Source organism: Tinamus guttatus, unplaced genomic scaffold, assembly GCF_059628265.1.
Source record: "Tinamus guttatus ecotype Peru unplaced genomic scaffold, ASM5962826v1 Tinamus_guttatus_pri_ptg000240l, whole genome shotgun sequence".
Taxonomy (NCBI): domain Eukaryota; kingdom Metazoa; phylum Chordata; class Aves; order Tinamiformes; family Tinamidae; genus Tinamus; species Tinamus guttatus.
In genome coordinates, this window is record NW_028288774.1 from 3,869,433 (window position 1) to 3,885,103 (window position 15,671).

At 45.3% G+C, this 15,671-nt stretch overlaps 2 protein-coding genes and 1 long non-coding RNA gene across 5 annotated transcripts in view; all 3 read left to right on the top strand.

Moving 5' to 3' along the window:
* PAMR1 (peptidase domain containing associated with muscle regeneration 1) overlaps window positions 1-5,569 on the top strand; it is a 41,025-nt gene extending 35,456 nt beyond the window's left edge. For both annotated transcript variants that reach the window (XM_088525723.1, XM_010221388.2), the window contains exons 9-11: window positions 1,325-1,557; window positions 2,942-3,237; window positions 4,527-5,569. In XM_088525723.1, the coding sequence (XP_088381849.1) occupies window positions 1,325-1,557; window positions 2,942-3,237; window positions 4,527-5,063 (1,066 nt within the window). In that variant the 3' untranslated portion in view covers window positions 5,064-5,569. The remainder of the gene's footprint in view (window positions 1-1,324; window positions 1,558-2,941; window positions 3,238-4,526) is intronic.
* Window positions 1-15,671, top strand: part of LOC148594501 (uncharacterized) — a 427,754-nt gene that overhangs the window by 333,742 nt on the left and 78,341 nt on the right. The gene's annotated exons all lie outside the window — the stretch shown is intronic.
* Window positions 8,384-15,671, top strand: part of SLC1A2 (solute carrier family 1 member 2) — a 79,771-nt gene continuing 72,483 nt past the window's right edge. Inside the window, exon 1 of one of the 2 annotated variants that reach the window (XM_088525746.1) lies at window positions 8,384-8,445. In XM_088525746.1, coding sequence (XP_088381872.1) covers window positions 8,429-8,445 — 17 coding nt within the window. In that variant the 5' untranslated portion in view covers window positions 8,384-8,428. Of the gene's footprint in view, window positions 8,446-9,908; window positions 10,056-15,671 lie in introns of those variants that run through there. The other variant, XM_088525747.1, reaches the window with a different exon arrangement.

The following is a 15,671-nucleotide window of genomic DNA, read 5'->3' on the forward strand; positions in this document are numbered from 1 at the left end:
TTTTAGTAGCTATTAGGAGGTTTATTTTTTCCTTAAATTTCCTTAAATTTTTCCTTAAATTTAATTTTTGAAAGTAGGTCTTCTTATACTAAATGTTTCAGACTGCTTCAACCTGCCACATGAGAACAAATATATGTCCCCACCTTTGTAGCAACATGATGGCATCTCATGTTTGTGAACTGTTTTTATCTCCTGAATTAGTATTGCAATATAATTGAATAGTAATATTATAGAATAATGGAATAGAGGCAAAGTATGGGCTATGCAATAAGGCGAGGTCACTTTGTAAGTGGGGAATTGGACCCAGACAGTCTGAGTGTGAACACACAGCACTTCTCATCCCTCTTCCAAAATCAGAGGAACTTTCCATTGCTCTCATTCGTAATAACTTTGCCTTCCTTGAGGCATCATCTCACAGATTCTATGTGATGGAGACAGCCTCTGTCTCTCTATGACCAGAAATAGAATTGTCACATGAAAAATCCATTCTTAGGAATCCATCTTTTCTGGATGCAGGCAGTACCAGAAATCTCAAGGGAAATTAATTTCCTGCTGAATTTTGCAGATGTAAATAGCTTTTTTTCTGGAGATAGAATTTTAAAGCATTAGTGCAAGGGACATGTTCTAAGTGATGAAGATTTAAGTATGACTCTAGTCAAACTCATGGTCCATGTCCAGGCTGATGCAAGTATTTATTTATTTAATTATGTGCTATGTTTCAGCTAATCAGTACAATTTCTAAATGGAAGCTTAGTGCTTATTGCAATTATGAAATCTCTATGGTGAAGTAATTATCTCTGTTAATTGCTAAATCAAGGAACTTTATCAACATGATTTAATCTGAATCGATTTTTAATACTGCCTATTAAAATGTTCACCAGAGAAAAGATGTGTCTAAGTCCTCTCCAGGGAGAAGTAATTATGGCAATGCCAACTTCCAGTGTAATTTCTCTATTAAAAATACGATATCCCAGTCCTTTTGTGAACAGCAAGAACTGTTCCACATTCAGAAGCAATTGGATACAATCCAGAAGCAATGGATACAATCCAGAAACTGTAAAATTAAAAACAAAAAGACACACAAGTAGATATGTTATAGACAAAGATAGGTATATACATAAAAATAAACAAAATATCAGAAATGTAAATGGGAGCGTCACTAAGCTATTGTAGAAGGCTTTTTTTTTTCCGTATGTAATTTCACAAGAAAGCTAACTGCTCATGTTTTTAAATGCTGTTTAACACAGCTGGTGATAAATCTACAGTAAGGATCATTTTTGGCATACCATTATTATTACCCTGTGTTCTTTTTGTGTTGAAACAGGGAAACACCTTTGCATCAACTTTACTCATCTGCATTCAGCAAGCAGAAGCTGGAAATCTATCCAACCAAGAAGCCGGCGCTGCCGTTCGGAGAGCTGCCCCTGGGGTACCAGCATCTGCACACTCAGCTGCAGTACGAGTGCATCTCTCCCTTCTACCGCCGCCTGGGGAGCAGCAGGAGGACTTGCCTGAAGACAGGGAAATGGAGTGGGAGGGCCCCTGTGTGCATTCCCAGTGAGTCTCTGCAGGAAAAAATGTGCACATGTCCTGGTGGAGGGGGGAACAGGATGCGTATTCATCTTAGGTAATTAGGGAGCGCTAACACTGTAGGCTATCTGTGCTTCCAGATGGGAAATAGGAGCAATAAAGCTTGCAAGATATATGGCTCTCTTTACCTACCAGTAGAACTTCTGTAGGTGGTGCTAAAGGGATCAAGCTTTCAACGCTATAATTTGCCATCATTTTTTCTCTTCTTTTATGGAGCAGGAGGCATAGTGGGGTTCTCTTGTGATTTGAAAATGTTTTCCAATTATCGCCTCATGTTTTCCTGTTTTATTTACCGCAGTTGTGATTTTTCTTTCATCTCTACACTTCGGCACACAGCTTAAGAAAACATCAAGGTTTAATCAATAGAATGGAAAGTCAGCATTTTAAAAAGGCCCTTCCTTTAATATACCCTGCTAAGGAAAGGCTCATATTGAAAAATCTAAGATCAGACAAAGTATTATGCAGAGCTAGTGCACATAGTAAGTCAGGATAATAACATCACAGGATTTGATATGACTCACTACTGACATCAAGCAATCCATGGACGGTGGATCCTAACATCATACAGATTCTTAGAGATTCTGTGATTTTGCTTTGAGATCATCCAAGGTATTGAGAGAAATTTTTCACTCACTCCTTATGGTTATGGGCTTGTAAACACTATGTCCCAGGAAAAAAATGTCCTAAGGGAAATGCAGAAATGTGACTAGATGATGCAACTCTATGAAATGAAGTAAACCTTTCCTACTACAGAAAATTTTACCCCAGACCTAAGTCAGGCTAATACATTCCTACGGCAAGGATGGCTTTCTTTTTCTATTTTCCTCATGATGGCCGTTGATTTATGTGCATCTGCTCAAGGTTTTACTGCAAGAGAAATCTGTCCTTAGAGGAATTAATGCAACTGTGCCAAGGTCAGTTCTAGGAGATGACCCCCTAGCTACCCTGCAACTGCTTCAGATGGGTTTTAGTACACTGCTGATTGGTAATGTGGTGATTTAGTAGAGGCGAGAATCGTGGTGTTCTGGCAAGTTCTTTATATAAATATCTCATTATAGTACAGCTGGAAAATGTTGTCATGAAAATTTACCTGCTTGAGTGCTACACTCAGTTTCCTGTGCTAGTGAGGAATTCAGATAATAATGGAAAAATTAATGTCTTTCACAGCTGTATAAAATATACCAGAATTTTGCAGGTAAAGTTAAAGGTTGATAGCAAAGCTGTGCCTCGTGCTAACCGTTGCAGTTTAGTTCCTTTTGAGGCACATCCTCAAAGGAATCAAGAAAGAGCAACACTCAGTTTTTTTGAAGAGAGAGAGACATTACCTCTCCCTTGGTTCTTGTTTCCTCAGTCTGTGGAAAAGCAGAAAACATCACTCTTCAAAAGGCAGTGACCTCTACCAGGTGGCCCTGGCAAGCGGCCATCTATCGGACGGCCAACGGAGTGAAGGAGAGCAGCCTCCGGAAAGGGATGTGGATCCTCATCTGCAGCGGGGCCTTGGTGAATGAGCGCACTGTGGTGGTGGCAGCGCACTGCGTCACCGACCTGGGCAAGACCATCGTGCTCAAGACAGCTGAACTCAAGGTGGTTCTGGGGAAGTTCTACAGAGATGATGACAGAGATGAAAAGACCATCCAGAACCTGCGAGTAAGTCTGGTAGAGCAGAAAATGATGAGCACAGACACATGTTGATCACATTCATCCTGTGTGAGGAAGAGATTATCCTTTGGATGAAATACTGTTTTGTGCACTGCTCTTTGCAGCGCATAGCTAGGAACTCAAGTGTCTGAGCAGTCATGGCACAAAGAGGGCACAAGCTGCTGTGCATTAATTTTCTCTTACGCTGCCCGGCTCACATGGCCCCCCTCAATAGTAATGACTAAGAAAATGAGATTCCATGGGCCATAAAATCTTGACTGGTATTGCCAGAAAGAAAAACTGAAAAGAGGTGCCAGCTACTGTCAGTAGCAATTAGCATTATTTATAGGGAGACACTCGTGCTCTGGATCTTGGTTTGACACTGTAAATACATTTAACATCTCAGTCCCAGCACTGAGTAGACTCTAAAGAAACTCCCAAGCCCTAAAGAAGTTTTTACCTGACTCCAGCTCCAGAAGTAGCACCTCAGGCTCACTGGGATGGTTTGTTTGGATTAAAACTAGAAAGACTGAAATACAGGAGTTTCGGTTTTGTCTCTTTTTTTTGGAGTGCGGAATGTGTGAGTTCATTAATGCATTTTATGCAGTGAGTTATGGTTTATTTGTTTATTATTTGAGACAGTTATTTTATATGTAGCTTTTTGGTTTCTTTCCCTAATTGCATTTTTTTCTGATATTCTTAGATATACTATTTTTGGAAGTATTTCTTTATAAGAATGATGAGGTTTGGCCATAGCATTACATTTTGTATTGCTATTATTTTTTGCGGGGTAGAAGATAGGTGAATTACATCATCTTCTTACACCTATTACACCTAAAATGAAAAAGAAGTTTTAATTCAAAGTCCTCCCTTCATTCCCCAAATTTTAATTCTACAGACTGAAGACAATATAGCAGGCAAAATCTTTTCAGTAAATGGGAGAAAACCTTGAACTGCATATTAACTCCACACTTTGGTGGAGATGTTGTTGATTGCATTTCATTAAGGGGAGTTTCACGCAATAAAAAATGGCCTGAAACCCAAGCCAAACAAAACAAAAAACCAAACTAACAACAACAACAACAAAACCTTAGGAGAAGATTCTTGATTCTTTGAATGTTTTTGATTTGGAAGCAGTCATTTGAGTGAACTCTATGATGAGAGAATGTTTTGGGAGTAAAGTGGGGAGGAAAAGAAGGAAAAATAAGCTAAGGTAAATTGTAGAAATATGGAAAGAGTGTTGCTGATTTTCTGCGGCTAATAACCTTACAATTCTTCCTACTTTGGTTCTTCCACAGATTTCTGCCATCATAGTGCATCCCAACTATGACCCTATATTACTTGATTCTGACATAGCTATCATAAAACTATTGGACAAAGCCAGAATCAGCAGTCGTGTTCAACCCATTTGCTTGGCATCTTCTCATGAGTTGACTTCATCCACAGAGGATTTAAAAATAATAGTTACTGGCTGGAAGGTACTGGCTGACGTTAAAGATCCCGGATACAAGAATGACACAATCCGCATGGGAGTTGTTCGGATGGTGGACTCACTGTTGTGTGAGCAACAGTACGAAGATAATGGGATACAGGTCAGCATCACTGACAGCATGTTCTGTGCCAAACAGGACCACACAGCCTTTTCTAACATCTGCCCTGCTGAGACTGGTGGCATTGCAGCCATACCTTTGCCAGGAAGGGCATCTCCTGAGCTAAGGTGGCACTTGATGGGATTAGTGAGCTGGGGTTATGATAAAACTTGCAGCCTTGAACTCTACAGTGGCTACACCAAAGCTCTTCCTTTCAAAGACTGGATTGAGAAGAACCTGAAGTAAAAAAAATGCATCTGGAAATGGCATTTTATAACTATCATAATATCTCTCACAGTCTATGCTGCATTAGGCTTCTCATCCCAGTGATGAGCCACATCTGGGATCAGGTTAACGCAGACACCCTGGTCATTTGTCCTTGGATTGGCTGTTTCATCAGACTATGCTTAACCCATGACAGAGGGTCTCAGTGCATGTAGCAGTTTGATATATTTTGGCTTTCTCCCCTGGTGGGAGGATGATGCTCTGCTCCTGAGTCTAAGACAGAGAAACAGGACTGCAAGTTACCACTAAAATTATTCTGTAGTATGGAGTTCCCTAGAGAAATCGACAGTGAGCCTTTCCCAAAGACCAGTGTGATTGTGAGGATTAGTAGGCTGGAGGAGTAGCCTGAAATCATTACGATGGATGAGCTTGTTATGGTATGTGCTGCCTGTATTGCCATAGTACAATGTAATCTTTTTCCCTCCCAAGTACTTTGAACATTTAAATAAACTAAGGTTTGTTTTTTTTTAACCTACATACTCATGTCTGACATTATTTATATTCCATGTTGCTTTGTCTGTGTCTCACTCCAGGGGCTATCTAGTGCCCTTGCCTGTTTGCATGTGACTTTCACTTGGGACTCTTCAGGCACACTGAGAGGCAGAATTAGCACAAAATTCAGTTGCTGCATAAATAACCATCATTTTTTTTTAATACACCCAGTGCTGTTATTGTTGTACATGAGCCATTGCAAAGAAATGTATCTGGGGAGTTCTCTCCCACCTTATACTCTGAACAGATGAAATCCTGAAATGCTCCTCCCAGGTGGTTTATTTCAAGACATGAAAAGTTCTGGTTTACATCGTCACATACATTTGTGGCAAGGTAGCCAGAAACCCCTGTAGCCTTTCAGCATGAAAAATAATGTTCAATTCTCGTTCTTGGCAGAAGTTTTCCTTGACTGGACTGCTTTGGCATCAAAGCACAGAATTCTCCACGGGGCATGTTGTCTGGTGGGGAGACTCGGGTCTCCTTGTGCTCCTTATCACTGCTCTCTCACTAAATCATTCTTCTCTGTTCAGCAGTGGCTAAAGACTGGAGATAAGCCCTAGATAAGGTTGGGGAGAGGGAGCAGGAGAATGTCTCCCACCAGTAACGGTGCCTCAATAGATCACCTGTGACATCAGGAATTTGTAGGACCTCCAAATTACTAGAGTGCCTAAGCCAACCAAACAGATGTGAGGGCTGAGGATCTGATGAAAGGATTTTGTGCTGCCACCAAAAAAGACTCGGGTTTCCTGAAGTTGTGTTCTGCCTCAGCTACTGCACGACCGCAGCTATGATAAGCCAACAAGTCTGTTACCAGCTCTGATTTCTCTGATGCCCTGAAAATCTTCTCCGGGGTTTCTTATTCCTCAGTAGTTTCCACCTACTTATGAAACTGAAAATTATTGCTAAACGGGTAATTAGTATTGGAGGTAGCTCCAGGTAATTTATTTTGCTTTTATGGCCAGAAGGACTCGATGTGTTATGCTTTTGCACTTCGCTTATTTTCACTGGCAATAGGACAAGATGATCTGTTGCTTGAGTCCAAAAGTTTAAGGGCTACAACCACAGTGAATTAATTCCCTGCTTATGTTGTTTGTCTGTCTCCTCCTGCCAGGAGATTATGCTTGGCTGACAAACTGCATGGCAACCGCAGCAACAAAAACTCTGAATTAAATGTGAAAAATCAGATGTGTTTCATTCCTCCACTGGGAAGGACACGTGCCAAGGAATGTATGGTACTCCCACTCTGACAGAAGGGGTTAGAGGTAACTAGGTGACAGTTTTGGAAGGGGGTGAACTTGCAGGTCAACATACGTCTCTTCCTAACACTAATATGAGGAATGAACTGAAAAAGGAGAAGGACGTGTGGCTGCTGGCTGGGGCACGGCTCCTCTGTGGGTAAAGGACAGGAGAGTCTCTGCTCCTCCGGTAGGAGAAATTCTTTCCCAAAGCAGAAACCATAAAGGACCTGGGTCTTTTCTCAGCTACAGCAACATAACTGCACTGCTTTACATAGCATTAGTATTGCTCTCCACTGCTGCATCAGAGGTAAGAAAAGAATAGACTTTTTAAAAAAATATTTTTATTTTTATTTTTTTCTCCTCTAGGATGTTTCCAGTGAGACCTTCGCAGTCCACACAGCAAACACAGTCTGTGTTAGCTCTAGCTCTGTTAATTCTGGCTCTTCTCCTTTTTCAAAGAATCCCATCCCCATTTAGTTTCAACCCCTCAAAGCTCTGGCAGTGGGAAGCTGGAGGCTGCTGGGTTTGGGCAGCGGCAGCCCAGCTGCATGTGGCACAACTGCGTATTCTAGACTCTGCACTTCTGTTCCACCTAGAGATTCTTTCCAGGGAAAACAGAGGCAAGAAAAAGGTCAGGTTTCACTGAATCCCTGCTTAACATTGTGGCATAGTTCGGGAACAGAAAATAACTGTAGTATTTGGACTTGCTTTTGGACCTTAACTTTGATGATGTGTGAGCCCTAGATTCAATCCTGACATACCTTTGAATGCAAGTATAATGTATGACCATTTTTAAGAATCAATGCATTTCTATTTTCATATTCATACTTCCTATTTCCTATTTTCATGAATATATATTTTCATACATATTCGCGCACGCCCATGGGCAGTCATGTAGATGGACCTGTCATGTGTAGCAGTTACGGACAGCGACTGTCTCTCAGATCAGCTTGGACACCCAGTCTGGCAGGCTGGTGCACAGCAGCTCCATCCCTGCAGCCGAGCAGAACCGGGGCTGACATACAGCTCCAGCGAGGAGGAAAAATAGTGGAATGTTCAAATGGAAAATAAATAATGATAGTAAATCCCGCTGCTTTCCTCGCGCCGCGGGTTCGCGTCCCGCGCGCTCCGCCGGGGCCGGGGCCGGGGCCGGGGCCGGGCAGGGGGCGGCGCCGCCCGCCAGGGGGCAGCACCGCGCCGCGCTGCGCGGCGGGGCGGGGCGGGGAGGGCGCGCGGGGCAGCGGGGCCGGCGCAGCGCGGCGCAGGTGGCGGCGGGGGCGGCCCCGCTCCGCGCTCCCCGCTCCGCGCTGCCGGCGCTGCGGGCGGCCGTGTCAGCCCTCGCCTGAAATAGCGGCGGATAGAGCGCAAATCCCGGGCTCGCCGCTAAAGCCGCCAATCCCGCCGGCCCGCGCTACGGCGGTGTGAAGTCGCCCCCACCTCCCTGCTTCCCTCCCTCCCTCCCTGCTGCCTCCTCCTTCCCGCCCGCCCTCCTTCCCGCCCCCTCTCCCTCCCTCCCTCCGTCGCTCGCTCGCTGCCCGGCGCTCGCACACACGGACACCCGCACGGAGGGACGGACGCGCCGCCGACCCCGCGACCATGGCCTCGGCGGACGGGTGAGCGGCGCGGGGGGCGGGCGCGGGGGGCCGCGCGCGGCGCCTCCGCGGCCGCGGGGCCGGCGCCAGGTGCCGGGGCGCGGCCGGGGCTCCCGCGCGCCCCCGGGCCAGGGCGGCCTCGCACCTCCCGCCCGGGCGCTGCGGGGCGCAGCGCGGCCGCCGCGTCGAGCACCGCTCGGATGTAGCGTAAAGGGCACGGAGCGCTACCCGCGCCTCGCTCCCCCGTTAAAAAAAAAAAAAAAAATAGGCAACGGACGCATCCAACTTCTCCAGGAGTTTTGCAACATCGCGTCTTTGTGCCAAACGCGTGGCAGTGCTTAGCAGGGGAAACGCTGGCGAGGGCGCAGGGTTACGGGAGAGCGCGGAAGGAAGGCGAGGGAGAACGCTGGAGGAAGGCAAGCCTGGAGAAAGCATCTCCGCCGCCTGCGAGAGGACCACGAGGAGCAGCCGGGCCACGGCTCCCACGGGGCTCGCTGGGCTCGCATGGCTGAGGCTGGTAGTAAGAAAGAGAAGCGAAGGTTTCCTTGATCTCTGGTTGCCCTCTCCTAATACTGGCTCGCATTAGGCTGTGTCTGGTGTGAGCCTCCCCCTTATCCCTTGGATGTTGTCAGGTTGGATCAGCGTGATCTGCTCGGGATGGGACTCTCTGAGGACAGAGTGCAAGAGGGAGCTCTGCTTGCAGGGCGGTCGGTGCCTCGGCTGCTCTAGAGAACCCGACACGTGGCCGGGTGGGTGCGTGTGCACCGGGGCTGCCCTGCTCCGGGCACGCCAGGCCCCACGCCGGCTCCACGGGGAGCATTCGCCTCTCTTGCTCCGAGGAAGGGGCCTCCAGGTGCAGCGGAGGGCAGCTCTGCGGCCCCTTCTCTCTCCCTGGACCTCCCCATCTTGTGCCAGGCTTGAGAGCTCTGCTCACCTGCTCCATTTGTCCCCAGGTCGAGGCGGTTGTTTTGGGCTGGTGGGGGAATGGGGGATGCCTTGTGCAGTAAGGAGAGGTGGCTGTGCTAGAGGGATTTGTCAATCTGGGATGTGTGCAGTGGGAGAGGTGGTTTTAAAATAAGTTGTCTGAACAAGTAGGCTGAAAAAGGTGAGAATCAGGGGGAAAAGGAAGGCTTCGGTGCATGCATGCTTTCACTTTCCTTGTTGGACAGAGCTAAATGATCAGTGTAATAACAGGGAAAAAAAAGCTTCAGTCTTTGCTGTCAAACTTTTTAGGAAACCCACCTAGACTAAGACGAATGGAAGCTGCTTGCTTGGTGTGTTCAGCTGATGCCTGGAGAGCTGAAGGAGGTGTGGAGAGCAAACTGAGTGGGACACACTTGCTCATCAGTCCCTTTTTCTTTTTTTTTTTTTTTTTATCAGTGCCAGCCTCTTCCAAAACTGAATTGCCGTCCTTCCCTCCCCTCAGGTAAAAAGCTGAGGATAGAGATAAGCCTTACCCTCCAGCCTAACGCTCAGCAAACTTGGGCACCCTAAGGATCATCAGGGAAAGCAAATTCTGCAGCAACTGGACCTGACTCAAGAAAGTTTTTCTACCGGCACAGTGGAAGAAAAGACAGGTAGCAGTGAGTGTCCACTGCTGCAAGCAGAGCTGTGTATCTTGGCACGCACAGGTACGCGGAGAAAGGCCTGGTGGAGAATGGGGACAAGGAAAAGGAGGCAAGGCATAGGGTTATCTCCGCTTTTACGTGCTCGGGTTTTATGCCTGGTGGCTCCTGCGATGTTTAGATAGGCACACTAGTGAAGCTACTTGTACTGAAAGTCGTTATTTTGTTGTGCTAGAACTATTCCAGCTGCAGTCTTTTCATGTTGGGTTATTTCTCCTTTCACGGGGAAGCTTACATAAAATCTCTAAATTGAGGATATCAGGAGTATCACAGGGTATTTGACCAGCAAGAGAAAGCATCGATATATCCACAGAAGGAGGCAAGTCTGCATTGCGTTCTCAGGAAGCAGCAACTTAGAGCTAGGATTTGCTAAGAAAGGAGATATCCTTTCTTTGACTGCCCCTTTCCAGTCATTTTTTTTGCCCCTCGGTGTCTTAGACTTATCCATGAACAGACATTTGCTGTCCACCATGTTCTGTTTGGGAGGTTGGTGGACACCAGGAAACAGCGATCAGGTGAAAATGAAAAGGGAAGTATCTCCAAACATGGCAAAATCCATTCCATGTGGGCTTTTGGATTTACCTTTCTGTAATTCCAACTCCTGGAGCTTTGGCTTATGCAATGGCTAAGCTAGTACCTTGATTGCTAAGTTTCCTTTTCCCTGGTGTTGATGTCAGTACCAAGATGGATTTTCAGTGTATAGCTTGAGCTGGATATTGAAAATAAATAAAATTTTGGGGGAGGAAAGGGTGGAATCGGTTACTGATACTGTGCTGGGCTGCTTGTTGTTAAGTGCTCAGTCTAAACATCCTCTCCTGACCATTCCAGCAGTCAGGATGCTGGGTGAAGTGGCCCTTCGATGTGTGCTAGCATCACCTTTCTTGAGTCCTTAGTGTGGTTCAAAGATCCATCCTCAGTAGTTCATATTCATAGAAACCCTCTCACTGTGGCATCCAGTAAAGTACTGAGTATCTAGTAAGTTGAACCTGTGGAGCATAACTTCTTCTGCCTTGAGACAGTGCATTTAGCATTGTCTGTGTTTTTATAGAGTCTGGAAGGGTAATGGGTATTGACTGTGGTCCATTTGATGCCGTGCTGTCTTTGGGCAGGAGTCCTGAACACCTTGCTGCTTGTGCTCTTGTTGTGGCTCTGAGCTCTTGTTAGCCTAAGGCAATAGGTTGATACCTTTTCAAAAAAACACATTTTTATCATCTACACATAGGCTTTGAACAGGACTTTGTAATTCAGATTTTAAAGCTATGAGCATTTTAATTATTTCTCTTTGTTTCCCATTTGAGTGGTGCTGTTTCCCATTTGAGTGATGCTGAAGACAGGTTTCCGGCGTGGAGTTTGGGTTTGTGCCTGTTGCCTTTAGGATGCCGCCAGTAGGAGACACTCTCACTACGCGTATGGTGGTGATAGGAGACACTCTCACTACGCGTATGGTGGTGCAGCGAGCGAGCCGGGCAGGTTCCCCAGCACGGGAGCGCTCCGCGCCGCCCGGGCAGCGAGCGGCCTCGCCACGGCCCTGACCAGCCCGTGCTCTCCCCGTTCCCAGCCATGGGCTGCTTCTCATTCCCAGGTGTCGCTCTGGGTGTGATCACCCTCTTTTGGAGAGTTTAATAGTTCGGGTATGGGCAGCTCCATTTCAGCTGGCCTGAGTGCTGGGGAACAGTCGCGGGGCATGTTTGCTTAGCTAGTAGAGACATTACCTTTATGGGCAGTGTGTGCTTGCCTATGTGTACACACACTGCTGCAAAAAAAATCTAATGAAAGTGAAAAAAGTATGCTGAAATGCCATTTTGCTTGAAAATACAGGTGTTTCAGGGTACTTGTTTAGTGTAGTGGCTTGGCTAGTGACATGGTTGAACATGCTTCACGATTTTATCTATATTTAATATAAATGGTCCTTATGTAATATCAAATAGCATGGAGACAGATTTCCTATGCTGTTCTGAATGGAGAATATATAGAGATTCCCTCTGTGATGTGCGACTTTATCAATACCTGAGTTAACAGAAAAACAAAACCAGCTGTGGTTCTTTCCTTCTCCTGGTGCTTGGCAGTTCCTACTTTCATCTAGAGAAACTCTCCAAGTTTCACTGTCTCTGAATCGGTGGCTCCACTATCATGAATATTCTCTGTATGACCTGGTTATCCGACAGTAAGCGTTTGGTCCTGATCAGGGAAGGGCATATGACTACATTTCTCTAAGAATGCAGTGTGGAACTTACATGGGTTCTATACTAGCTGTTAAAAGACAGATATTAGTCAATGCAACATAAAGTTGCCATGGCAGCTGCATATAGTAAATATCTTACCCAACATAAAGCTCTGTGTTAAGCTGTCAATGTTTTTTTAAAAACAAATTTGGACCATGAGAATGAATTTATTATACTGGGCTGATACTTTAGGTATGTGGCTGTTGTGGTTTTTGGTCTTGTAGTAGAAACTCTAAAGCCGTTTACTGTATTGTCAAGGCACAGCCTAAAAGGGAGATTACCAGCAAACACCTCACGGATGCAATGGAATAGGCCAGTCTGAGTCAGTAAAACGAGATCTGCGTTTCGTTATAAGGTTCAGATACCTTCCTAGGAGAGTGGGTGTTCAGGATCTGCCACAATATGTACACAGATTTCTTGTCATCTGAGTTTTCACTCAGGAATTTACCCACAAAGCCCCTCTAAATGGAAGCTTGATGACATGTGCTGGCAAGAGTGTTTAGCTATCTCGGAGGATGAAATCCTCCATGTGCGCTCTGCTGCTGTTTGTGTTCAGCATTTGAATAGCGCCAACCCCTGTACACTTTCTCAGACACGTTGGGGGACAGATGGAGTGGATGTAGCCTATTAATTAGACAATCAGTTGTGCCTCTGACCTCGTTTCACTGCTGTCAATTGCAAGTCTCTGATCGATTTCAATAAAATAGAATCAGGCCCTATAGAAGATAAGAAAGGTTACTTAAAACTCATCCGATGGCATGATAGTTCTCATGACCCCAACCTTCGGTTTGACCTTGAGCTACACTTTCAAAAAGAAGTTGTCACATATATGCATAGATGTTTTCTAGCTATCCGGATGCTTCTGTAGAGGCACAAATAGAATACTCTGCATTAATACGCTTCATAAAAAACTGTCTGTAGGGGCTTATTTTTCTGAGCTTTGTGGAAGACTGCTAAGAACCTTGCAGGGTTTTTTGCAATATCCATAAGGTAGTTTGCTATTTTTGTAATAGCAAATGTGCTGCGTTTAATTACCTTCCTTCATCTTCTCATTTCCCTTTGACCTACAATCTATCCTAAGATCTATGATCGATACTAACTGTAAGCTTGGGAGCAGTGTTTTAAAAGTCCCACTTTTTCAGTTAAAAGACTGTCATAAAATCTTTTTTTTTTGTTTACAATAAGTAGATATCCATTCTGTCCATTAAACCCATATTCATTGAATGCTTATATTTAGGTAGTGAAATCTCACCCACTGAAGTTTGATATTTTGTGCTATTCCTGGAAATCAGAGATTTCAAGTTCACTTTATAGACCTCAGTGTTTTTCTTTTTCAGACACTACTTTACATTCATAGGGCTAATTTTGGTGTAAGTCATCTGTTTCTTTGCTTAAGCTGTGATACAGATTTTATGGCTTGCCTCTCATGACATAGACAATACACAGCATTTTTAGAAACCTTAAAGTGACTAGTACTGCTTCTCTGTCTTTTCTTAAAAAAATGCACTGGCACTTGGATTTGGACAACTTGGTTTTGCTGAGAAGGAAATGGTGAAATCGGTCAACAGAAAGAGTGTTTTTATAGGAGGTGAGGCAGAGACAAAATAAATGCAGAAGCATGATGAGCAAATCCTGTTCCCTCAAAAACTCATATGTGGTTTTTAAACCACCATATGAAATGAACGCTTGATGGGGTGTTGCTGGTCCTTCCATGGGGACTCTGTGAGTGTGTTTGTGTGAGCCTGGCAGAACTCACCCCCTTGTTCAGGCCAGATCCCAGGTGTGTGTATGTCCGAGGGGCAGGCTCATGTGTCTTCAGGCTATCACTGGATTTGCGCCATCGGTAGCCTTAGTGCAGCAATTTGATGGAGACTCCAGGACTGCCGTATGTGCCGTGGCTGTGGTGTGGCTTGCTCGGGGCTAAACAAGCCTTTTCCCATGTGCAGGATGCTGCTGGTGGCCAAAGGAGGCCTGAAACAACCCTTGGCCTGCTGTCTGCAGTGTCTCGTGGAGCAGGGCAATGTTTGGATGAGGAACTGGTGTGTTATTTATGTCCTGCCACCTGAATGGCTGTGTTTGTTTTTCCTCTTGCCTTTTTCTGGTTGCTTCGTCAGTGTCTCCGGAAGCGCAGTGAGGGTGACACGCGACGTGTCCGCTGCCTGGCCTCAGCCCGGCTCCCCCTGCAGAGGAGCACCCCGACGCCTCACGGTGCAGACGCCGGCTATTCTCCGAGCGAGTGCGTGGATGCGCCCACCTTGTCCCCAGCTTTGTGGAAGACATGAGTTTCGACCTCTGCTTGGTTGCAAGTCCCCTCTTGGTGTTGGTGACGCTGGGGCTCGGTGCTCCCCGCGGGGATGCGCTAATCCATCCAGCAGCTCCTGGGTGCTCTGCAAGGAGTCATCTTGGTTCAACCTCTACTGAAGCCCTCTGCTTGGGAAGCCTTGACCCTTGGTCCCTTCTCCTCTAGTAACTTTTAATTTTCCCTGTGATTTAATTCCCTTCCCCAGCCCTATATGTGTCAGTACCTGCTATTTAGAACAGTTAATTATATGAGTGCTTGAAAACACTGGACAGATCTGCCAAATCCATCATCTCTGCTACTGGCCATCTGCTAATGAAAACTCTGCTTTTGCCAAGTCAGTACAATATTTGACACTTTCAGCATCCAGCTCATTAGTTTAAAATGCTGTTTCAAGGGGTGTACAAGCAATAAAAATATCGTTGCCCTTTTATATATTTAATCCTACGTCTCTCTTATTTTCAAAGCTTCTCAGTGTACTTAAGGCTTTAAGATAAGAACCTACACTATGTGTCTCAGTGCTTGGAAAGATAACAGACTAGGTTCATGGATTGTGGAATTTTTGGACTTTCTAATTACACACATTTTCTAATGTGTGCACACAATAGATCCTGTGTAAGCAATTCCAAACTGGGGATCCTTACGAGGCAGGTTGAATGAGAATCACGACATAAGGAGCACCCGCTCACTACTGGCCTCCTTAGGAGAAGCAGGCGCAGTTCACCAAAGTGCAGCCTTTCAGGTTCACCAGAAACAGCTGAGAAATCAAAACAGATTCTGCAAAGTGCCTCAAAGAAAAGAAGGGAGAAGGGCCATATAAGAAAGGCAAATCAGTACTTTGTTTCATTATTTGAAACATTCGGGCTTTCAGATTTTGCATTTCAAAGCATTCTTTTTCAATTTAAAATAAGATAGATGACTAAAAGATTAAATCGAAACATTGTTGATTAAGGAAACATTTAGTTTCAACCAAAACCAAAGCTTTGTGATTTTTTTTTTTTTTTAATATGACCACCAAGTCAAGAGTCGTTAATATTCTAGGCTTCTTTCTGCTTTGTTCCCCTTTTCCTCCATGTTTCATGTTTATTCCCCATTTTCTCA